We start from the raw sequence: 25,673 nt of genomic DNA, 5'->3' as shown, positions 1-25,673 counted from the left end.
CAGAGACCATGGTCTTAGGTCCCCATTCACTGGAAGCTGAGATCTGGGAGTTGAGGGAGAAATCATATGGACAATGGAGCTGTCGCCCTGCTGAGGAAACAGCATGTGTAAAGACCCTGAGGCCTGGAGATCCATAGTATGCCTGGACTCTGTCCATGGGTTTAGGACAGATTTCTAGAGCAGTTTCCTGGACAGATTCTTACTTGCACTGCCAGCTCCTGATGATGCCTTCCCTCACCCTGCCATTCTGTGCATGTTGTATGCACCACAGCTGCTGGCACCTCAGTGATGATATGCTCTACTACTTCTGGAACCTACTGTTCCCAGACTCACAGGAGGCCAGTGTGCTGAGGGATGAGTAGCACCCCTTCTGAGCATAGCTGGACAGTAGACCCTCTCTCCCAGGGAATCCAGCTCCCAGGTGTGTGCTCTGTGCTGAGTCCCATAGCTCCCCAGGGAAATGACACATCACTTCCCCCAGTGGTGCCATGCCTGTCAGTGTCCTGCTGTGTTCCTGAAGGTATCTCTCCAGCTCTGGAAAGAAAACCTTGCACTGAGCTTGTCTTGTGGTCTGCTAACTCTTGCAGTCTGCTCTGGACTACAGCACCATGTCAGGCTGAGTGCATGCACCCCAGCATCTCTGTGGACACACAGTGGGGACTTGCTTACCTCCAGTCCAGGCCTGTGTCCCCATCATACTTTTTGTGTCCCCTTTGCTCTGGTCATCCAAGTTTGCATTTAAGTCTATTAGGCAGCTTTGAAAGTCATAAGTAGGCCTCAGAAAGAAATGTGGTTTTGAGAGGGGAATTTCTGCTGCTTTATTTTTGGGTGAAACAATCTGATGAGAAAAAGACTCCTCTTTACACTAGGCACACTTTGACCTCTGCTTTACTAGATTAATTTCATATCTAGAATGCCCCATCTTGGATGATAAATTAGCAATAAAAAGCTCATCAAAATGTAATTACAGGCAATGTGTTGAATAATGATCTCTTAAAAATTCCTATAGATTTGTCTGCACCTCCTTTCCCTAGTGAGGGAAATGAGCCTCAGCTGCTAGCTACTAGCCTGGGCCAGGAATGCAAACCCTAGCCATGCTTCCAGGCCGAGACACGTGTGCTGGTTTCTATCACAGCCAATGTCATCTCCTTGATCAATCATGCTGCTCCATGGGCTGCACATCTTTATACAATTTAAAGGACCATCTTCATAGACTCGGAAGACAGGGAAGTGGAAACTCAAGGAAGAATGAAACTCTTCCCTCCTCCATCAGCCATTCTTCGCTGGGGAGATATTCATTGGTGGTAGCTAGGGAGACAAGAGCAAGCAGGCCGGTGCACAGAAGCCAGAGCAGCAAGCATGAAAGCTTTCAGAGCTGCAGATTGCAGATTCTAAGTGTGTTTGCTTCTCAAAAAAAAACCAACAGGAGCCACCTACCTCTGAGAGAAGAGGGAGGAGTCTTAATGAGGCCAGGGTTTGTCCTGTCTGCCCTCTTCAGAGAGCTGAGAGGACTAGGTCACCAAGCCCCACCCTCCTGATATGGAAGGGTCCTGTAAAAACCTACAGCTGAATTTGAGGGCAGAATATTCAAATAATCTCACTATGTGAATGGGCACACTTATTTGAATAACTGAAGAATTCAATCATGTGAATGCCAACAATTATTCCTCTGCGTTTACATTTTAGGAAGACCTTGCATCTGAATCCCCATGAGAGCATTAAATTGCTATCTAATTAGCAGTCCTAAATTATATATATTTAAAAGATAATGAAGGGTTTGAAGGCTGTTGAAATAACTGGTTATACATTTAAATGAATCGCTAGAAATTTGTTAGTAATGTGTGGAGTTTTCTTGATTCCTTCTTTGAAGTTCAGTAGACCTAACCTCTCAGGGTTAAGTCTGGTAGCAGAAAGATAAAGGCAGATGTTTTTAATTATCGCAACACAAAACTCCCAAATAATTATAAGCAGCTGTCATTTTTACATAATCTTGAATGATAAGACCCAAAGAATGCAAATAGAAGGGCTGGGACCGTGGGCTTTGGGGACACAATAATTTAATCCCATCACCCACTGAAATGATGCCTGCACTTGGAGGAGCCCACTCTTAATATTTTTCTTAGCTTATACTGATCACATGCAAAGCAAATTTATTTCCAAACATACAAGCCAGGTGCCACTTCTACATTCCTTGGGTATGTTTACTGGGTGAAGGCAAACACCCAAACAATTAGATTACCCAGGCAAGAAAATTGGCTGAGCTGGGCAGAGCTTGCATTGAGAGTGATCAGCTTCACCTGCTCCTTTCCTCCAGAGATGGGTCTACAGCTATCCTTGTCCAGGTATCTCTTGCCCTCCATTGGTTGGCATAACAGGATGGGGCCTGGTAGCAGTTCTTTGTCTGATAGCTGTCATTTTCACTGGATTAAACTGTACCTGAATAACATCTACCCAGAAGCAGAAAGGAGATCTGGTCTACCAGCTCCAAGGATGGCATGCTGATTTAAGATCTTAGATTTGTTGGTTCTTACACCCATCTTTTTCTGGAAGGCTAAGAGGCTCAGAAGAGCAAACACAAAGGACATTTGACTGAGCCACAGTGACTTCCCAGCTCTGATTGTTAGCTCTTCATCACTGTGACAAAAATTTCTAGGGAAAATCCTTGAAGGGAGGTTGTATTTTTGGCTCATGGTTTTAGAGCTTTTAGTCATTGGTCATCTGACTCTGATCTGGGTGGTGGTACGATCTGGAGGAACCAAATTGTTTACCTCATGGTAGCCAGGGAACAGAAGGAAAGTGAAGAAAGAGTTAGTCAGGGACAAGACGTGATCACCAAGAATATAACTCCAATGACCTTCTTCCTTTAGTGAAGCTTGATGTTTTCAAGTCTTCAGAACCTCCCAAAATAGCACAATAAGCTGGGAACCAAGCCTTGGACACAGCCTGTAGATCATATTCAGATCATAACATGGACCCAGAGCTGACTAAACCAAAGTCTACTTGGTCAGGTATACATTTCATAGCAGGCTAAGCTGAAGCCAAGTTCCACAAGAAACAAATCTAAGCCATCAACTAGAAGAAACATATATACACAGACACAACAAATCTCTCTCTCTCTCTCTCTCTCTCTCTCTCTCACATACACACACACACACACACACACAGAGAGAGAGAGAGAGAGAGAGAGAGAGAGAGAGAGAGAGAGAGAGAGATTGCTGTATGAGCCAGGGTGAGCACGAAAACCTTATAAGGGTAATCTAAACCATATTAACACTGAACCTGCTACAGAACTATGAGTCAGATAATGCCAAAGCCCCTCTCTGTGCCTCCCCAAAATCTCTTCTTGGAGTACAGCTGGGAACATGGAGGTTCCAAGAGAATCATACTATTTCACTATCTCTGCTATTCAGGACACAAGGTACTCTGAAACCCCCACATTTCTGGGAAGTGATAAGAACACTTAAGAATGCCTCACTTTACACGTAAAAGTATTTCAAATGAATCCCTTTGCCTAGTTTGGCCCCTCTCTTATCTGTCTATACTTCCTGCTGCTGGGCGGGGTGGTGTGTGGTGGTGGTGAAGCTCCATTCACTGGGCAATCCTCTCTGCACTGTGTGCCAAGCCAGGTCCTGCCTTAAGATAAAATGGCCTGAGAATAATTGAGCAGAGGGGTCTTAGGATTTTTGGTGCATCTCATAATGTGTGTGCGTGTGTGCGTGTGCGTGTGTGTGTGTGTGTGTGTGTGTGCATGTGCGTGTTCATGTGTGTGTGTGTGTGTGTGTGTGTGTGTGTGTGTGTGTGTGTGTGTAAGACAGAGAGAGAGACAGAGAGAGAGAGAGAGAGAGATTTTTTTGTGTCTGTGTATATATGTTTCTTCTAGTTGATGGCTTAGATTTGTTTCTTGTGGAACTTGGCTTCAGCTTAGCCTGCTATGAAATGTATACCTGACCAAGTGGACTTTGGTTTAGTCAGCTCTGGGTCCATGTTATGATCTGAATATGATCTACAGGCTGTGTCCAAGGCTTGGTTCCCAGCTTATTGTGCTATTTTGGGAGGTTCTGAAGACTTGAAAACATCAATGACTTGATCATCATAAACACAGCTGTCCTCTGTTGTACCATCATCCCCTTCCTGTACCATCATGACACACTCAGTCAGACACTGGACAACAACCTCCGTTTTAGAACAGTGCTCTTCCCCAGCACACATCTCTCCATAGAGCAGAGCCATAACTGACACCTCTGAAGTGTCAACTCTGCTGTGATCAGCTGTGTGACCTTGGATGTGTTACTAAAGTCTTTAGACCTCAGTTTTCTCCACTGAAAAATGAGAACAGAAAGAATGCCTCCTGCGAAGATTATAATGAAGAATTAATGAGCAAATGCTCCTGGATGCCCACAGCAAGCCAGGCATGTAGTCACCTTTAGGCAGGTATTGGTGGAGTGAATCCTTACACCAACATGCTCACTATGCTGTCGGCTGCTGTTTCCGGGAGAGCCTACTCTTGGTCAGGCAATTCCCAGGCATTGCACATCCAATGGCCCACAAATAATAGCTGCGTTCTCTAAGATGCTTAGGAGCTCATGTAGGAAGCTAGCAAATAAGCTGGATCCCTGTATTGTATAGTGGGGCTACCCTGAGAGGCTGGGATAACAGGGGAATTTTTTGCTGACCCTGTCTAAACCCAGTTCACACAGGAGTACATCTCACCTGAGTCCATAGGGATGGGAGAGATTGACCACTGGACTCAAGAGTTGGAGTCTAGGGTATGAGGAACAGACAGGTTGATGTGTGTCTAGACTAGAAGGTAACGGCAATGATGACCTTTTCAGCAGCTAGTTCTGTCCAGTAGAGGAGTACAAAGGAAGGATGTGGTCAAAATGGCCAGAGTAACAGAGGCCACGTGATGGGGCTTGCAAAAGTGTCATCCCTACAGAGTGAGAGGGGTCTGTACCAAGCACTGGCATGTTCTAGTTTGGGTTGTAGAAGAATCTTCCGTCGGAACACAGGGAGTGGGTTAGAGGCGAAGAACCCAGGCAAGGAGACTGCTTTGTGGCTACTTATCTAGGGGGAGCATTTCCTTGGCGGTTGACAATAGCTGATGGCCTGCCTGATGTGACTCACCTTCAAGCACTCAGAAGCCAGAAGCAGTCATGGATATGGCAGCTTGCTTCACTGGCCCCCCAGTCCACTCCCATCTCTCACCCCAGCTCTGGCCGCATCTCCACGGCCACAAGGGATGAAAGGCTATGAGAACTCAGCCAACCTTGCAGGGGACCTTGGCTTTTCTGTGAGTCATAAGTCACATCAGAAATCTCCTGGGTTTATTTGGCCCACCATGTATCCAAAAACATTTGTAAAGAGATACATCACTCTAATTGGCACGTACACACACATACTCTAAACAAAAGCCAAACCTTTTTCTTGGTCACTAGGCCACTGGGACTGGGAGAGGTACTGATGGATGAAAACCTGTCCAGGTTGGAGGTCAGAACGTGGCTAGGGCAAAGAGCATATGTTAGGCAAGGTGCCATGTGTTCATGCTACATGTTCTCAGAGAGGTCTGAAACAAGGACCACCAGGGTGAGAAAGGAGAGAGCCTCTAGCTGGAAAGATCTGGGAAAAAACTCATGGAAAGTGATGTCCAGAGGTGTGGATCCTTTTGTGCACACCTTTCCTTTTCAGGGAGTGGTAGCAATTTTAGCAGGAAACAAAAGCCCAAAGGAAGCTGCCACCCAGTATTCCCAGACATCTGAGATCAAAATCTCGCACTCACAGACACAGGCATATCTGGTGAAGGCAGCATTTTGACAAGACTATTAGTACAACGCATCAGTGAGGTGATGGTGCTTGGCATAGAAGGAAGGATCTCTTTGTGTTCCCCTGTGCAGCATCCTCCATTGCTTCATTTAGAGAGGCATCTTGTTAGTAGTGTTCCCGTGTTTATCAGACTCCTCTGGGCATTGAGAGTTCTCTAGGTTCTGACTCTGGGCCCCACAAGTAGATATGATGAGAGGAGATTTCTCTTCCCAGTGGCAAACTGGGGAGAAGCATCAGGAATGTGGGCACCCAGGACTGACCACAGGGAGAAATTAGCCATACCTTGAACTCTCTCTCTCCAGCAAATGACAGACAGCCACTGCTCCCTGAGGAAGGCCAGTTTAGCTCCAGAGCACATTGCTACTAGCTTGGGATCTTCCTTATGTGAATGAGGAAATCTTTGCCATTGCAGCTCTAGGATCCATTTGCTGTGCCTGATTAGACCCCCTTTAAAATGGTGTGACAGCTGAACGTACCCTGGGGTCTTCTGATATCATTAATGCAGTAATGGAAAAACGTCGAATAAAATTTGGTAAATTAGAAAAAAAAAGTTGCTTGCTAGATATCACAGATAAGCTTCCAAATTACAGGGGTTCTCTTGGCCCTAGATGGGATCTCCTAATGGCATGGTGATATGTGAAAACTTTCCTGAAATAGGATTTGGAAGAAGCCACACCCCCATCCAGGAGCCGAGTGCAGCTCTCAGGAACTTGGAATTCATTTACAAGGCCCTCTTGCATTTACCTTTAGACAGGCCTTTGTCTCAAAGTATTCTGACATCTTGGAGATGATGCCACACCCCAGGTGCTAGCTGCGCCCCTAACTGGCATGCCACTGCGCTGTCTTGTCTTTTCTCCTAGCAGCTGCCTGTCCTCACTGACACCGCCCTTCCTTCACCAGACCTGGCGTTGCCCCTCTCCCTCCAGTGTCGAATCCTTGCCCTCTGTCCCTTTGGCTGGCACACAGTTTCCTTCCTGTCAAGCTACTGAGCACATTTTAATGTATCTGGCTTGTGGTAACCAGACAGACTGGCTTCTTGAGAATTAAGTTTAATCCAGCCATGGTACAGTAAGCCACATTTGACCTACAAAACCATGGCAGGGCCAGGCCACCACCTCCCCACACACAGTGTGTGACTCATGGCTTCTAGGAGGACACTGATTAAGATAAAGGTCATTTGGGTTTTCAAAGCAGCCTCTTAATTGTTGCTTTTTTTTTTTTTTAAAAAAAAAACATCTAAGCTATTTTAGTTGTACAGCCATCAAAAGGATTTTGTAATCAAACTACAGGAGAGCACATAGAACTTTTCATCTTCTAGACACTTAAAAACATTAATTAACAAGAGCAGCGTACCTCTGAGGAAGAGGAAAAGGCCCTGTCTGGACATGCCCCACTGCCCCTCTCCAAACTCCCTGCTCCTATGGGACACACCTCATGGCCCTGGGTCTAGGCTTCTCATCCTCCCAGGCCTTGTAGAATGTCATCTCCTGTATAGACACATGGGAATTTATGCCAGGACATGATGCATGTGTCATGCAGGTATGCATGTGTCTTGGTGAGGGGAGTGCAGACTACACAGCATGGGGGCAGCATGGTGTTGGTGGAAATTCCAGGGCAAATGATATTTCCTTCTAGGCTTGTAGCCATTGTCTGAGGTCCTGAGAGGAATCATGGTGAAGTTACATAGGAACGATTACCTGGGCCCAGGTGCAACCCTGACTCCTTTACCCATTGTGTGGTCTTCTTCATCTAACACTGGCACTGGGCACTAGGGCCAGTTTCAAAGGTCAGTCACTCTGCCAGAGGCCTGCCTAGCCTTCACTTTGGTGCAGGATTTACCTTCCAGAAGGCTCTACCACCAAGATTGAGCACTTATCCTCTGTTCAAGCAGAGATGGCCACCTGCACAGAGGGTCAGGTTCCTGAGGTGGGGAACCACTCTAGTGGGGAAGTCAGACATCAGGCAGAATTGATCTGCTTCTCGGTTCCATTAGCCACATCACCAGGGATCTGGCTCTGGTTTGTCCATCTATGAAATCCCTCACTGGGCTTGGGGGGATTTGGCCAGACACAGTTAGCACAGCCCCTAGCCCTAAACATGTTCTGTGGAGACGAGCGAGTGGGCAGCAGAGTGGGGGCGGCAGTCATGTGGACAGAGCGGACTGGCAGTGTGTTTCCTGACTGGGGAAGTGATGAGCTTTGGGAGCTGAGAGCAGCAAGTGCTTTCGAGCACTCTTTGGAAAAGATTGCAGTGTGACCCCCCCAAGTATGGGTGGCCAGAACAGTATTTTTAATTTTTGCACTGTTTTCATCCAAAATTTTCTACAAGCAATTGTTATACAAAGAATTAGGGAAAAATAGTGAGAGAAACAGAAAGTATTTAAGTCATTTAGATGGTGACATTTGTTGACGGTCCCTAGGAGTTGTTGCTAATCTCTAGGAGAGCTGGGGCTGACAGTAGCCATGGGATCCAACTCCTGCAGATCGTCCCTATGGAAACCTTGATTTGCCCCTGGCACGCTGGAATCCCACTATGGCAGTGTAGGGCAAGGGGCATCACTCTGCCATAAGCAGGCATGTTCTTCCCTCGGTCTTGAGAAAAAGCCACCAGTGCAGATTGAAGTTTCCCTTTAAGCAGTTTACATACATATTAAGAACCAGTTTCTCCTGTGAGCACACTCACTGGGGATGACAAGCACTATGGGACACAAGTGTGCTTTAGAAACCAGCCATGGCATCCGAGGTCATTAACACTGTCCAGGGGAGCGAATGTTTAGGCTGCGTTTGTTAGAGTCTATGATGTCCTGGGCTCTATGCTCAGCCACATTTACTTTCAGTGCTTCTCAAGGCATCTCTGGGAATTGAGGGCTGAAATTTCTATCCAGTGAGAAGAACAATGAGGTTCAGAAACATAGACAGCTAGCCCTGGATCATGAGCATGTAGGTTTGACAGGGATCTGGGCCTGGCTCCCAGGCCCTAGCCTTTAGCTGCTCCCCCTCAAGCCCCCACCACAACAGCCTACTTTGATATAGTTTGAGCCATTAATAGTGAGCTGTGACCAAGAACTTGAAGGTAGGCACTGGTCCTCATGGGGCAGTTTTTCCAGGTCTCACTGAGACTCACTGTGCCTGGCACAGGGGCTGAGAAGTATTTGGCATCCATTAAGATGTGGGCATGTGTAGGTGAACAGAAAATGACTAGATGATTGAGTATCCACAGGAGAGAAAGATGCCCATGTCTCTTCTGAAATAGTCTCTTTGGGCTTAGAAAGGAGAGGAGAGAATGGAGAAAGGTCATGACTGCTTGGAGACAGAAACATCCTTCCAGATGACTGGCTCTGTGTTGACCATCTCCTCATCCAGATGGCACTGTCCTAGGCATGGTGTCTTCCTCCCCTCTCCTTCCTTCCTTCCTTCCTTCCTTCCAGCAGTCTGTGGAGCATTTGCTTTTCCTCAATTAGCCCGTGCTGAATTTGTTTCATGGAGGCCCGAGGCATATGTGTGGATGGTGTCCTTGGGTCTTTCCCAAAGGAACACTGGAGAAGCAAAGCCAATGTCATCGTCTCTAAATCAGAATGGCCACACCTTGGCTCACCTCACCATGCTTCCAAAGCCAGTCTGCAGGTGACACAGAAGGAGTTTGACCCAGACCACTAAATACTGAGCTTCAAGCAAGCCCTTGTAGGCTTGCTCCAAAGGTGGGTGTCTTCCTGTCCCATCGTCCTAGCCACTGGCTTGTTTGTCTGCTCACCACATCTGGCCTTTATTTGAAACTCCACCTCCAAGTATTTCATAGCACACAATAGCTTTTCTTATTAAATTCTCCTGGACATATTTTTTTTCACATAAAACAGGCACCAAAAGCTGCAGGCCTACCTGTGCCTCTGAAGTCTGTTTGTAACCCTTTGGAAACTGTTTGCAATTCATTAACCATATTTTCAAAGGAAGTTACAGATTATAGATATACTAACAATTGCCATGTACAATGCCTGGCACCATAACAGGCTCCTTAAGAACAAGGAGGGGGAGTTGGGGAGCCAGGCCTGGGATTTGTCCAACCAAAAGGCTGCATGGGGGAGGGGAGAGCCAGTTCCAGTGTCGGGGAGTCCAGAGCTTAACTATTTGGCTGTTGCTTAGAGGAGGCATGGAGGGAAAGTATATGGAACTGAGTTCTGTTCACACACAGTAGTACATCTTGGTAGGTTGCAAGGCATTTTGTAAATCAAATGTTCCTAAATAATCATTAAAATAACAAAGTCTGTAAATATTTCACATAAAATGTACTTTTAAAAAGTAGTGTATTGGCTGGGCAGTGGTGGCGCATGCCTTTAATCCCAGCACTTGGGAGGCAGAGGCAGGCGGATCTTTGTGAAGACCAGCCTGGGCTACCAAGTGAGTTCCAGGAAAAGCGCAAAGCCACATAGAGAAACCCTGTCTTGAAAAACAAAACAAACAAAACAAACAAACAAACAAACAAACAAACAAACAAAAGTAGTGCATTGGACTGGAGAGATGGCTCCATGGTTGAAAGTGCCTAACTGCTCTTGTAGAGACCCAGGTGTGGTTGACAGTGCCCATGTTAGGCATCTTACAACTGCCTTCAACTCCAATTTCAGTAAATTCCACACACTCTTCTGGCCTCTGTGAACTCCTGTACATATGTGGTTTACATGAACTCAGACAGGCATGCACATACACATAAAAATAATAAATAAATGGTCTGCAGAAGTGGTTCACTTCTACAGCAAAGGGAAGACATTAAATGTGTACAGTCTGACCACCTGCTGTTGGAAACACCAGGCAGGAAAATTTTTAGGAGAAGGGTATAGTGTAGGCTGATGTGGTGGTGCACACCTTTAATGCCAGCCTTTGGGAGGTGGGCAGGTGGATCTGTGTAAGTCTGAAGACAATCTGGTCTACATAGTTCCAGGCCAGCCAGGACTAACAGTCTCCAAAAGGACTAACCCTGTCTCCAAAAGAGAATGGAGCAATTTGGGAACCATACATTGACATATCCAAAGGGGCAAAGATTTCAGGTACAGTGGGTCCAGGTACACACACACACACACACACACACACACACACACACACACACACATCTTCTTCTTCTTCTTCTTCTTCTTCTTCTTCTTCTTCTTCTTCTTCTTCTTCTTCTTCTTCTTCTTCTTCTTCTTCTTCTTCAGGTTCCTCTGCTTTCTCTGTACTGGCTTCATTCCCAGGAAGACTCAAAGTAGTGCCCAAGGTGGCCATGATATGCCCCAAGCTCATATCTCACAGGTTTAGCAATGCTGGTGCATGGAGAACAATCCAGGAAAGCATCCAAGATGGAGTCTTTTGAGTCTTTTAGGTTGGTACAGGCTATGTCCCCATCTGTGAACTAATTTCTATGTCCTGGAATGATGTGGACATTCACCACATTGTCAGGCCCTTTAGCAGTCTCTGACCAAGCACAGTGGTACCATCACTAGAGAGCCACATCTCTCAGAGTTTTCCTGCAAGAAAACCTAGACACTTATCCTTGAAAATATGTGAAATGGGTGTGGCCAGTGCATGGGTAAGGGAGCTTCCTTCCTGGCCTGCCCAGCTTTCTTAATGGGGAAAAGAATATTGTCAGGTTTGGAGTCAATTTGTTTATTACCATTGGTTTCTTTCAACTATGTGATAGCCTGCTAAATGTTCTTTTTCTAACCTAAAGGAATCCCTGTGCTTTGTTGATGCTGAAGCTGTAATATTCGCCTGTTAATAAGAATGTGTTTCAGACCCATTGCTCATACCTAGTTAAGCAGACATTATGGAGGACCCTTCATCAAAGGGAGTCTCTGAGGGAGTAACTTTCCCCCCAGTTTCCTTCAGTGATATTGACTTACAAGATCTTATCTTGCACAATGTAGCAACTGATAGGCCAGCCGGGGGGGGGGGGGGGGGGGATCTTTTATTCTCACTCTCTGGTGTCTCATAGTTCCTCTTCGTTTTTGAGACAGGATCTCACTCTCTAGCTCAGGCTGTTCTGGAACTCACTACATAGCCCAACTAGCTTGGAAATCATGGCAGCCTATACCTTATCCTAATGAACCACTGTGCTTAACTCTCTGTTTCTTGAGTAGACTTTTAGTATATTGGCTTGAGTTTCTTGAATGGTGATAAAAGAAAGCGAAAGGCTGGAGATGTGACTCATGTGGTAGAGTGCTTGCCCAGAATGTGCAAATCCCTGGGTTTAATCCCCAGTCCCATATAAACTGTGCACAATGGTGCCAGTCTGTATTTTCAGCACTTACAAGGCAGAGGCAGGGGATCAGAAATTCAAAGTCATCCTCAACTGCATAACCAATACAAGATCAGCTTGGATTACTACTTCAAAAAAGAAAAAAAAAATGTCTATTGACATTTAGGGATAGTAAAATTTCAAGGATTTTCAACTTGTTCACTCTTGTCTATGTCACCTCCAAAAACCTTAGAACATATCTAAATATCTCTCAGGAGAATCTGGAATCCCAACTTGTCCCATACATTCCAGGAGACAGTTGATCACGAGTGTGTGACACCACCATCTTCAAGAAACCCATCCTGCCTGTGGCCTGTAGCACTGTGGCAGAATTATGGAGGTACCCTTACTTTTGAGGAATAAGGTAATGCCCAACTCTGGGCAAAGAGTCAGGTCTGCCTGGGTTAAGCACCTGTGTGCTGCCTGGGATAAGCTGCCAAGGTGGAGCACCATTTTGCCTCCTTTGGCTGGCGTGCTCTATCTCCATTTTGCAGCTCACTGGGGGAAGCCTGGCACAGCCCCCTGGCTTGCTTAGCATAACAGATCCAGTGTAATGTGGGCAAGTGCAATACCTCTGTACTCTTTTCTTCAGACAGAAACCTGTGCATACTGTGAAGATGAAGATGCATTTGGTATTTAAGACCTCAGAGTCAGTTTTAATTGAACGGAGGCTGAACTAATGTGAGGCTTACACAGAGACACTAAGGCAAAGGTTAGCAGTTGGGGAGGTGCCCTTTCCCCTTACTGGCTGTCATATTTGACTTTGGTTTGTTACTTAGCTGTCAGAGCCCATTTTCCTAGCTGTGTGGATGGGCAATAAAGGAGGGGATGCTCCAAGTTAGTTCACGGGAAGAGAAGAATAATGCTTACCTAACTTCCTATCTTTGGTGCCTTACACTTTGCATGTATGTAGTATATGTATTTGCCATGGATATGTGCATGTATACATGCAGATATGAATGTATGTATGTACACGTGCATCCTGGAGCCAGATGTCTACATCAAATATCTTCCTCACCATTCTATACCTATTTTTTAAGGCAGGGTCTCTCACAGAATCTGGAGCTCACTGGTGACGAGACTGGTTGGTCAAAGAGATCCAATGATCTGCCTGTCTCTGTCCCTACACTCAGTACCAGGATCATAGATGTATTGCATTTGCCTTTTACTTGAGTTCTAGGGATCTGAATTCAAGTTCTTACGATTGCAAGGCAGGCAGCTTATCATCTCCATAGCCCCCAGGGCTTTATGTCATCAAGGTATCCAATGTGTGTGTTCTGAGTAAATGAATAAAGGAACAGTTTTCAGTGACCAAAGGAAGAATTCCTTCTACTGAAGCAAAACAAAAGAATGGTTCAGAGCCATTAAAAGGCAACCCAAGCATCTGTGAAAGTACGCCTTTGATGTTCAAGCTGTGGGCTGCGTGAGTTTTTTGAGAATGGTTCTTTCTGAAACAGGACTAGAAGCCAGTGGCCTCTGTAGCTGAAGTTCATTAAGGCTGTCAGACACAGTGGAGTTCCTGGGTCCTAGCTCCCTAAATGCCTGCCCCCCACCGCCCTACCCGTGATTCCTGCCCATGACTCAGACCCATACCTCTCCCTCCTCCTTCCTTCCAGTTACTTCTGCTTTTAGCGAAACTGGCTTGCCCCGCTCCCATGCACACAGGAACTTTCCCTAACAGGATCCAACTGCTAATCTGCTATCGTTTATAGTGGCTTCCGAGGGATCCACTTCCCTTCCTCTTCATCTGGAGTGGATCTAATGTCATAAAAGTGACTGTGAATGGTGAATGTCTTGTTAATTGGAAACCTCAGAGAAGTGAGTGAAGGCGTGGTTGACAGGGCAGGGTCGCCTTCTTGGGTGGTGGTAGGGGAGGGGACTTTCTGGAGATGGTTCAGGATCCCCACAATGCATTTGGCAAGGACTAAAGTGTACAGGATCAACGCTGTTTGAGTTTGACATTGTTTGGTACCACAATGATGTGAGAATCACCCCTTCTGGCCACTGTCCCCTTGATTGCACTGAGGTCCACTTTAGACTTGTTTGGTTCTAAACAGGCAAAGGCTTCTCCTTGTTGTCGGGTGGTGGGGGGGGGTGTTACCTTTAGGAACTTCGTCTGCAACTGCCAATCAGTGTCCAAAATGGCAAGTGGGAGTCTTAAAACATGTAGACTGACCCTGCATCTCACTTAGTTTTATTATTTAATCAAAACGGGACTGAGACAAGGAGCAGAAAAGGAAACAGGTACATTTCTATGCATGTATTTTGTATATATGTATAACTTTGTTAGTATACTATGGACATCACCTTCCAAACTTGTAAAGTGCTTACTTATCCTTAGCCTGCAGCAGAGGGCAGACTTTCCTACCTAATAAACACCCCAATAATCAACAGTAAAGGCCTCGAGACACAAACATCCAGACACAAGAATGTCCGGTCGATAAAATGGTACACTTGCTGGGTGACTAACACCAGTGATTTAGGGGGAAAAAGTAAAACCATTCCCCAGTTATTAATGCACTCATCAGCTTTTCCAGAGAAATGCCCTAATGGCCCTTAAATCTGGCAGCGATTCCCAATACACACATCTACTCCAGGTGAAGGAGCTGTGCTTAGCTCTGTGCTGCCATGGCCGGTAGCAAGTGGAAGGTCTGTGAGCCAGCAAAATGTTCTCAGGATGTTGAGACCATGTCCAACCATGGAAATCCAACTTTTGTTTCTCAGCAAAGGATCCTGGAGGAGATTTGAGACAGGAAGTGTATGGAGCTCAGGGGAAAGGACATGATGTTTATAAATGTGAGTAGGAAGCGCTTTCCTCTGTCATAAAGGGCTGGGTTCACCAGCTTTTTTAATAGAGATGGGTCTCCCCACCCTTCACATATTTATCGCATCCAAGGGTAAGATAAATATTCTTTGCACCTGGCATTTTAGAGCCAAGGAATTCTGTATGCAAATTCATGCCAAGCCAAGAATTGACCTTTATGTTCTCCAACTTGGAGGAAACATTTACAGCAAGGCCTGTCATTAAAATGCTAATGGTATCACCCACAGGGTTTATCACCAGTAGCTGTTGTTTACTCACAGTCCTTATCCAGGAAACAGGTCCTGGGAGGATAAAGATGCCCTGGTCGATGAGTTCATGGCCATTTGTTTGTCTTTCTCTTCTTCCCTGTGCTAGTATGAGGAAGGAAAAAAGCGGAGGAAACCTAACTACAGTAGTGTGGACCTCTCCGAAGTAGAGTGGGAAGACCGGGACGATGTGGTAAGTGACCCTTTCCAAGCCTCATGGGTGCGGGCTCTGTTGGCTACACAGGACACCCCAGGAGCTGGTGCAGAGGGCTATGGAGACAACAGACCTTTCTACTGCAGTTGGAGTTGTATAACTCTCCAGCCAGTCAATCGGGCCAGTTGCACAGTCTGCTGAACCTATGCCCAGTGGGCTCTGGTTTCCTCTGCAGCTGATTAATCCCACCTTGTGCTGAGTAAAATTGTCAGGACTTGCCTTACCATCTTCAGAGAATTCTGGCTGGGCCACAGGAGACCCAGGAACTACAAGGTCGGGGTGTCTGACAGGCCAGTAAGACAGGCTCCCAGATCGACAGAACCAACTTGTCCAGTCTCTATGGACACAACTCTTGTTTCTAAAGAGCAGCAGAGGGGTTTGGCAGCCTCACAGCCCCAGTTGCACCCCTAATCCCATCCCCATATCCTTTACCCTTCCCATGGGATGTTGAGGGCCACCATTTGACTGCCCAGACTATCTCCTCATGCCTTATATAAACAGGGCCAGCATCACATCTCCTCCATTGCTGCTTTCCTTATTTTCATATCCTCTGCTCCCTGGATGGTCTCAGCTAGCAGAAAGCTCAGGTTTTTGTCCCTTGCCTGTAAAATGCAAGAACCATATCTGATATAGAAATTTACCATAGGGGTTGGGGATTTAGCTCAGTGGTAGAGCGCTTGCCTAGCAAGCACAAGGCCCTGGGTTTGATCCTCAGCTCCAGAAAAAAAAAAAAAAAAGAAATTTATCATAGCCCCTTATGGTCAAGACAAAAATAAAGTTGCCATTTGATAAAAGCTACTGCCTCATCCACTCTTCGTCCCTACTTGTCGCTGCTCTGACATCATGGGGGTCAAGGACCTGGAAGAGTTTGATGTCCTCTATTCCTCAAGCGTTGTGACCAGGATCCTGGTGGGTCCTTGAAATACACTGCACCTCGTGTACTTGGCCCACACACACATGCACACATGCCAGCACCAGTGTGGACAGCTACATGGCCCGGATTCAACTCTCACCTGTGTCGAGGCTCTCTGTCTCTAGTGTGTCACCTTTCGGGCTGCCTCTCGTGGTTGTCCTCCCAGAAGCTCCAAGGATTAAACATATTGATAGATTGCAAGATTTTTAAAAAGGTGCTTACACCGTTCGGTGAATGGGCCCTCTGGGTGTCCAGTTGCCAGCTCCCATTATGTTCTTTGCAGAGTAACTTCTCTGCTTTCTTTCTCTTCTGACTTCACTTTTTTCCATGTTCTCTCTTGACCTCACTGACCCCTTCTTTTTTTTTCCCCCAGAAGTGTTGAACCTTACCATAGACATGATTCTTCATCCTTTCTGCCATGATCACTAGGAATGAGCAACTTGATCATATAACTTTTACTTCCCAAGTCCCCGCTCTCAGGGGCTGACACACTCACCGCCCCCCTTCACCTACAACTTGCTTATTCATCTCACTGTTGTTGCTCCTGGGCCCGAGGTGGTGTTTTTGTGAGTGGACATCTCCTTTTGCTGTTCCTGGTTCAGAAATACTTTATATCTCCTTACCACATTTTTCTTTATGATTGGAGTTTCAAGTATCCGATTCCCACTGTGTCCTTCACAGTCATCTGAGTCAAGGGCTAGGTTCTAGCTTTTCACTCTCAGAGTTACCATTTCTCAAATCAGGCCAATATTCTTCTTATGTACAAATTGGTCTCTGGCTGTCTTTTGTTTGGGGACCTTATGGCAAGAAGCCCAAGGAATTTGAGATGTTGAATTCTTTCAATATTGATGTGTTTGACATAGGAAAACCCAAACTACCATCTCTCCTGTGCGCCAATCATTGGAGAATGTTGGAATCAGTGAAAAACATTCATATGTGGTGCACATAGAGGCCTATATACCCACTTGCTGTTGGAGAAGCTTGCAAAGAAGTAACATAGGACAGGTTTCAGATCAAAATGTATAAAGGACCAAGGAAGCGGAGCTTACTGGGTAGAAGCAGAGAAGTCGACCTGGCTGCAGAGAACCTGAATGGAGAATCCTGCTTCTCATGGACAGCAAGGCTCTTGTACAATTTAATGAGCACGTTTATAGCATAGACCCCCGCATCCTTCCAAAAATGATGTAATATCACACATATCATTTAGAGATTTGCAAAAATGGTCTGGCCAAAATTAAAGGGGGCTGAAAGGATGGCTCAGTTTTTAAGTGCTTGCTGTTCAAGCATGGGAATCTGAGGTTGATCCCCAGCACCCTTGTAAAAGGCTGCATGGAGATGGTGTAGTTCCAGTTGTAATTTCAATACAGGGGATGGGGAGGTTAGGCTAGCCCCAGGGTTTGTGCCCTAAATCTCAGCAAGAAGAGATCCTGTCCAAAACTCAATGTGGATAATTTCTGAGGAACAAAACCCATTTTTAAAGTCTGGCTCCACCTTCCATACACATGCATACCCACTCAGATACACATATATCTATATTCATGTATATCTAGACAAACATACATACATACACACACACACACACACACACACACACACACACACACACACACACACACACACACACACACACACACACACACACACACACGAGAAAAATAGACCACATAGAGGAGTGTGCATGTGACTTCTGTTGCCACTATAGGATAAGTTAGGTATCATGTCAATTACTGTGAAATGACAGATATTTGGGTGACCCATGTGTCAGCAGTGGACTTTGAAATACACATGATCCAATCTGAGTCACCAGTGAGGATCACCTCTGGGAAAGAAAAAATATATTAATTTTTTTAATTAGTGTGCCTTCTTCCTTTCCTTCCTCCAGCCCCTCCCATGTTCCCCCCAACTCTCAAGTTGAAGTCTCTTTTTTCTTTGATTGCTGCTGTTATTTTGTGTGTGTGTGTGTGTGTGTGTGTGTGTGTGTGTGTGTGTGTGTAAGCATGTATAAGCATGTGTATGCATAAATATATATAAATACAACTCGATGAGTCTGTTTTTGTTGTTTGTGTGAATATGGTTTCACGGCTGAAATTCCTGGACATGGCTGAAGGAATTAGGATGATTTTCAGTTTGGTCTTATTACGTTTTAGTCATTGCTGAAGTATTCCACTGTGAACATAATTATTTCTATAAATAGAGAGAGCTCATATAAGTAACAATAGCTACCAAATAAGGAACTTTCCTTGTCCATGGTACCACCTTCAGTGTTATAAGAGATGAGTTTATTTATTCCTCATTGCAATCCTGTGAAGTATCTATCTCTATTTTACAGTTAAGGAAAGTGAAGCAGAGCAATTATGTCACAGTCCAAAGGCATGCATCAGGCTATCTGCTCCCTTAAACTGTGTCCTCGACACACCCTCTTTAGTGTGCATTCAAAAAAGCCCTAGAGTTCCAGAGTCCCCAAAGACTCCATTTGGTACCTCACAAATGTGGTGAGTTCCTCCAAAGTAAATGTTCATCCCTATGGGGTTATTGTGGGCCCTTTGAGTACAAAAGAGGAGCCTTGCTTGGCTCTTGGTGGGCTAAGCATGGAGGACAATTATAGTGTACCCCAGTGTTCAACAGGCACCAAGCCAGTGGTCTCTGAGTTCCTTGCCCCAGAATCATGACGAATGATGACCAAGAAAGGATTTCAGAAGGGCAAGCAAGGAAAGCTTTACTGAGAAGTAAAGTGATAGGATCCTGCACCCCCACTTCCTGCCAACCCCTGCAGCAGGGAGAGATCTTGATAATGAGCTAACAAGTCCTACTTTGGAAATGGGCTGCATATAAATCATGCATTCCATTAGGGAAAATCTTGTTAGTGTGAATGTATGTGGGGACTTCTGGTTAGTTGATTGGTCAAGTGAAGGTATGCCATCTCAGGGAAAAGCTCATCCATGGGAGAAAAAGCATGAAAGACTTGAGATTGTGTAGAGTTCCTTGTAAAATATCAGGGTCCTTGGAGCCGACTCTGGTTTGACCAGGACATGTAGATCTTTTATTTTCCTGCATCCCTCACTGTCTATAGAATGTCTACCTTGCTCTGAAACCTTATCAATAGCCTGTGGATTCTATCTCTAACCCAGCTGGAACCCATTCTGTTGTACCAGAAGCCTTCTTCTGCTGCCCCCAGGAAGCCCATACTTCTTCCTATGATGAGTCTCAGGGAACACTTCTCCAGAGCCCTTTCTTCCCAAAGCCCTCTGAGCATCTCACTCTGGGACATGTTCTGAGGCCTTTGTTCACACATTTCCATGGCCTTTGGTTGCACATTTTATTCTTCTTTATGCTATTTTTTTCATTTTTATGAATCTCATGCTTGATCCCTTGAACCCTGATACCTAGAGAGCCAAAGATGAGAGGATTTGTGGCTGAGGCTCTCTGTGCCTGCTCTCTTCATGTACTGGTTGAGAGCTATTTTGGGAAAGAAACAAACAATATGGCCTGTCTCACATCCCTTCCATCTATATGCTGGGCTAGGTAGCTAATAAGTAGGGGCTTAGAACAGCAGGTTACCTCTGTCTCTGGAAGTTGAAAGCCCCATTCTAACATAGACAAGACTCCACTGCCAGGAGAATGAGCTGTCATTATGTAAGGCGACACAAGCTACAGTTGCCACTATACCTTTTAGGGAAGCTTTCCCCAGTGGGCTCTGCTTAAGAGGGAAGAGCAGCAGGCCTCCAGTGGAATAAGCATCCAGCCTTAACTGGAGCATGGTACTAGAAAAGTAGCTGCTTTGATGAATCAGCCAAGCTGATGATCCCCAAGGACTCCAGTGAAGCACATATCAGGGTGTATCCCAAGGCTGGGGAGGCTGATAAGTGGCCAGATTTTTATATCCCCTAGAAGAGATGCTGCCTTTTATGTTATTCATCTCATTGTGATGAGAGCTGATTCTGTGGCCATTGCATATCACACCTACTGATATCTGGCATCTGATAGGGAACAAAAAAGGTACCATAGACCATTGACGTCCGACTTGCCTTTCTTTGGGTGTGTTTAGTCAAGCATCTATGCATGTGATTTTTAATGACAGTATAATCAGCTGACATATGGGTACACCAAAAATTATTTTAAAGTTTTCCTCTGCCAAGTCTTTTTCATTTTTCCAGCTGTTCATGATTACAAATCCAGGCAATGGCAAGTTCAAAGGCTGTTCAGAGCAGCACCATGGCCATACTTTCCCCTCCTTCCATGGGGAAGACAGGATTGTTATTGCTCATCACTCTCACCTGAACTCTGTGGACCTCCCTCAAGTGTGAGGGCCACCGACTTCTAGCATGATTATGTGCAAGGGATTCTTGGCAATACACAGCCCATTAAGATAGAAAAGTGACTTTTCTAGAATGTTCCAGTCTCATAAAGTAAATTCCAACTATTAGTCTCTTTCTTTCTGCGATAGTGAGGGCAGCATATCCCCTTCTCATGGGCTCTAGGTCCCAGGGCTCAAGTGTATGAAAGAGCTACTGGGAAGGTAAAACCACAGACCATGCCATAGTGAATTTCTAAAACCTGTTCTTTGAGAAAGCAAGAAATAACAATATATATTTATACTAATGATAAATAGTTAATTTTATCTTCTGATTTAGGGCAGCAGAGATTTGTAACTTATGGGATGTGTGTGTGTGTGTGTGTGTGTGTGTGTGTGTGTGTGTGTGTACCACAAGCATGAAAACTCCCTTTGAAGCCAGAAGAGGATATTACATCACCTGGAGCTGGAATTATAGGTGGCTATGAGTTGCCCAATGCTAAGACCCAAACCCAGGTCCACTACAAGAGTAGTGAGCACTCTTATTCACCGAGCCAACTTTTCAGCCCCCAGAGTTAGAGAGCCTGTGTTTCCTTGGGCAAGCTTCTTAGCCTCAGGTCTCAGTTTCCCCTCCCATCAAATAGCTATAGAAATAGAAATACAGAAGACAGTCCTTAGATTTTCAAATTAGTGTCTGATCCACAGGAAGACTTCAGTTTCAGTATCTACCAGCAATGGGAGTTTGCATCAGTTCAGAAGGCACCTGACAGGGGTTTGGGGTCTGGGTGGCTTCACTCGGGGTCATTTTTCACTGGACAAATGACAAAAGAAGACACTGGGGCACAACCAGGTCAAAGCATAGCTCGTATGTGAGAGCCTTGCTGGCTTGGGGTCCCCGATGCCAGTGTTGTCCCCTCTTGAGTCTGTCTAGCCTATGGAGAGTCATGAACAGTAACTTGAAATCTGTGGCTAAAGGGCAGAAGGCACAAAACCCACCCAGTGAGCCCTGACAGGTGAAGAAAGGAAATGGATTCTAAGAATACAGGAAATGCAAAGGCATCCTCAGTGCAAGATGCATTTTTCATGTCGCTCATTGTCAAAGCAGCTGGAGAAACGATGAGAGATTGGAGGTTGGTGTCTGGTGGCCTGGAACTTGCATACTGATCCCTTTAGCTAGCAGGAGGTGCCTGACACCACACCGGGTGAGGAACAGGATGGCAGTGCCACTGACAACAGTGGAGATGAGGATGGAGGACAACTAAGGCACAGAGGACAGTTAGTGTCCTCTGCTTATTACCCCTGTTTTCCATACATCGATTGGATGAGATGGGTGCTGTGCTCAGTTGTTCTGTTTTGTGTTCGTACTACAACTGGATGAAATGGGTGCTGCATTCAGTTCTGTTTGGCAGAAGAAGAAAGGAAGGCGCAGAGAAAGTCATGATTTGCCCGTGATCATAAAGCTCTGTCTCTAAGGTCTGTTTCTAAGTGACAGCATCCTGTCCTTTCTCGAAATGAGGTGCTCGGGAAGGAAAGACTATTGTCCTTGCAAGACTAGAAGAACTCTCTAAACCTTCCCTTCCAGAAAGTATCAGTGACCCTGGCCCTGGGCCCTCCCTGGCCCCATGCTAATTGTTCTCTGCTACCGGGGGTTGGGGGGGGGGGGAGGGGGGAGGTTGGCAGGGAGAAGCTGACATAATCTCTGACTTGCCTGGGGAACTTGAGAGGGGAAGGTCCCAAATGGCTTTAGGCAGGCACCAGAAAGAGGAAAAATGAAAACCATGTTAATGATAAATCGAGCCTGTTCTTAAAAGTTAGAAAGTAGACTTAATTAGGACCAGCTCTCTCTATCCAAAACCACAAAAGTTAAAATGGGAAAATATTTCCAGAAATGCCCATTATGTGTTGTTAAAAAATATCTAAAGTAAAATATATGTTTTCTTTTATACATGCCTCCAGCTAAAAATTATGCTTGTACTCTCCCTCACAGAAGACGGGAATGTGAACCCAAATCTGGACAGCCCTGAATCAAATTTGAGGTGCTTGCAAGCCCTGCAATTTTCTATCAGCCTGATCTCACTCAAGCTCCTCCAAAGGAGGAAAGAGAGGAAAGAAATTAAAAACAAAAAACAACACACACACACACACACACACACACACACACACACACACACATCCTGAAGACCGAGAAATAACAGTTCCCAGTGGACTGGCATGTCCGCCTTTGTTCCTAGCCCATTAAATGGCCTTTCCTGTCATGTCCCCTTGCTGCCCATGAAGGCACATCCTTCATCACCCAGTCTGCTGTCCTCCTCTGAACTCATGGAAGGCCACAGGTAATTAGAGGAGGTCAGTCAGGGGGAGGAGAGGCGAACCAGGCTCACTGTTCCAAGATGGGACCTCGAAAACTCAGAGGCAGGGTCAGTACTGTTCACTGTCTTGTCAGTGAGGCTATTAATTGGGTGACCATCTGAAGCTGATTCATGCTGTGGAAAAAGAGTTACTGTCTCCCCAATGCCCCCCAATCTTTTAAACTACTGTTTAGAAAAACATCTTGAACTTGATTATCTTTTGAAAAATGATTTCTTTGTGACAAATTGGTACCCCTTTTGAAAACCAACTTGTCCCCCAGAGACATCCTTGCTTGTTGATAGTTTTAGCAGATTGTCTGGAGTTCATTCTGTGACCTCTGGACTCATCAACATCCTGAAGCCTCTCTTGTTGCTGCCCCTGAGTGGTTCACTTGTGCACCCCAAATCAAAGTTGAAAAATCATTTGTCCTTGCTCATCATCCTCCCATTGTCCAGGAGCAGGAGAGGTGCTGGTCTCTTCCCTGGAGAGCTGATTTAGAGTTCTGCGTGCAGCCTTATCCTCAGAAGCATGAAGAGTTGGTGGGAATCTTGTCTGGACTTTGTACAGGGGACTTCTGTGGCCAGGCACCCAAAGATGTGGAAACCCGGGGAGGCACTAATTCCCAATTTCACTTTCTTGTTCCAGCTACGAAATGCCATGGTGAACCGGAAGACAGGGAAGTTCTCCATGGAGGTGAAGAAGACCGTGGACAAAGGGGTACCTTTTTCTCAAACATACTTGCCACCTCATTAAAACAAACCAGTGTGAAAAATTAGCTCTGCAGGTTCTCTTGGGAATAAATATCTTTCTCTGAGCTCATTTCTCTCTTGTCCTTACTTATCTCAAACAAGATTCATGTAGTACTATTATTAACCAGATTGTAATGTATCCATTTGTTTTTATTGATTTCTGAAAAACGTCATCTAGCAGACTAACCATGTTTTCTTTTCTCTATGACTTTCCCCACCCTGATCTAGAAACGGGTTTTGGTGATGACAAATGACTACTATTATACAGACATCAAGGGTACTCCTTTCAGGTAGAGCTGACCATAATCATGGACATTTCATCAGACCTCTCAGTGTGTTTGTACCCAACCTGCTGGCCTCTCAGAGCTCATCATCTGAGGATAACAAACACCCTGCCCAAAGGCTGGAAAGAGTGAGGAAGGGGCTTTGCCCAGGCTGCTCTTTGTCTTTGTTCTAGAAGGGGGAAGATGGTTCAGGCCTACCCCAAATAGCCCATCCATTTGCCATGGCTTCGCATCCCATTCCCAACACAAAATCTTCGGGGCTCCCACCGAGGGTGGAGGAGACCAGTTCAGAGGGTCACCAGGTTCTTTATACCATCCCACTTGCTATCTCCTAAGACCTATTTCCCACCTTTTATTTTCATGACCCAGTAATCCTCCTGCAGGTGGCATTTCATCCCCACCTTGTGCTTCTGTTTCAACTTTTCTGAGTGTCCTTCTGTGTCGTCTCTCTCTTATAGTCCTAAAAATAAGACTTTGCCTCATGGCCTGCTTTCAGATGTGTATGGAGTATTCTAAAGTTGTCTGCTACTATTACCTCAATGTTGTTAATGTGATTTGTAGAAAACATCAACTTCTTTTCGTGGGATTGCTTCATGCTCTTGAGCTGGTATCTTTCCGAGTCAAGGGAGCATTAACTAGTATAAATGAATCTGAAAAGTAAATTCTAGCATCATTGTCACCCACTGCCAAGAAATGTGACCAGATGCAATTTGGAACCAGGAGGAATCAAGGAACACATGAGCCACTAAATGGCTTTGCCAAATGAAGCGACTGTTTTTAGAAAAGCAGTCTCTTACTTTAGGGCAAAACAGAAAGGCATTTAAATCAAGCCAATAAGAATGTGGGAAAGATGTTAGACCAGGGAGTTGGACCGACCAGGCTAACAAGGCAGCCATATGGCCATGCTGCTGCACTTGAATGTTGCCGGCATTCTTGCATTTGCTCTTGAGAAGGGATCCGTTTTTCTGGGGTCTGAGAGTCTCTGCCTAGTTCAGAGTGGAGGTGTGTAAGGTGGTAGCAGGGAGCAGAGTGTGTGGCCTTGGGAGGACATCCAGGGGAGGGCTTTCTGGAGGGGCAAGCTGTTGGCCACAAATCTTGCAAACACCACAGCAGCCAATTGCCGCTGGCATTTCCAATCAGAAATGACTTTGAGGCAGCTGCTTGGGCCTAAGAAAAACCAACACCCACTATAATCAGTGAGGTTTTTGAAAGTAAACTGTTGGAAAAATTGTTTACAGAACATGAAATGGAAATGTGAAAATGGAAAATAAAATAAAATAAATGCTAGCCCACAAGTCTATTCCAGTCACTGCCCTGGACTTCAAGGTTTGCTTTGTTTCTCTGCACAGTTTAGGTGTGGCGCTCTCCAGGGGCCATGGGAAATACTTCTTCCGAGGGAATGTAACCATCGAAGAAGGTAAGGCGCAAACTTGGCTTGGCTTATCCTTAGGTGTGGGGAAGAAGGCCCAGAGCTGGCTCTGAGAGAACGGAAGAGCATGTGAGACTTCAAGCCGCGGGCTAGTGATGTGGGCACTTGAGTCAAACCATTGCCCACTTTATGCTTCTTTTCCTGCCAGTTTTGTGTGGGTTCTTTAACGGTGGGAACCCCTGCCAGTGGCTGGCTTTATTGTGTTCTTTTACTCATAAAGTTGTGGAGGCAAAATTGTGGGAATCTCATACCACCTTTATTCTTCTCATATATTCAATGCTAGAGGAAGAGCTA

General features: G+C 45.5%; 1 protein-coding gene across 2 annotated transcripts in view; it reads left to right on the top strand.

The window, feature by feature from the left end:
• Positions 1-25,673, top strand: part of Cacna2d3 (calcium voltage-gated channel auxiliary subunit alpha2delta 3) — an 844,799-nt gene that overhangs the window by 655,540 nt on the left and 163,586 nt on the right. For both annotated transcript variants that reach the window (XM_036199702.1, XM_036199701.1), the window contains 4 exons: positions 15,260-15,343; positions 23,563-23,634; positions 23,895-23,956; positions 25,300-25,367. In XM_036199702.1, the coding sequence (XP_036055595.1) occupies positions 15,260-15,343; positions 23,563-23,634; positions 23,895-23,956; positions 25,300-25,367 (286 nt within the window). The remainder of the gene's footprint in view (positions 1-15,259; positions 15,344-23,562; positions 23,635-23,894; positions 23,957-25,299; positions 25,368-25,673) is intronic.

Source organism: Onychomys torridus, chromosome 9, assembly GCF_903995425.1.
Source record: "Onychomys torridus chromosome 9, mOncTor1.1, whole genome shotgun sequence".
In the NCBI taxonomy this organism is placed as follows: domain Eukaryota; kingdom Metazoa; phylum Chordata; class Mammalia; order Rodentia; family Cricetidae; genus Onychomys; species Onychomys torridus.
The sequence above is the reverse complement of the archived record's forward strand: the minus strand, read 5'-3'. Positions and strand labels throughout refer to the sequence as shown.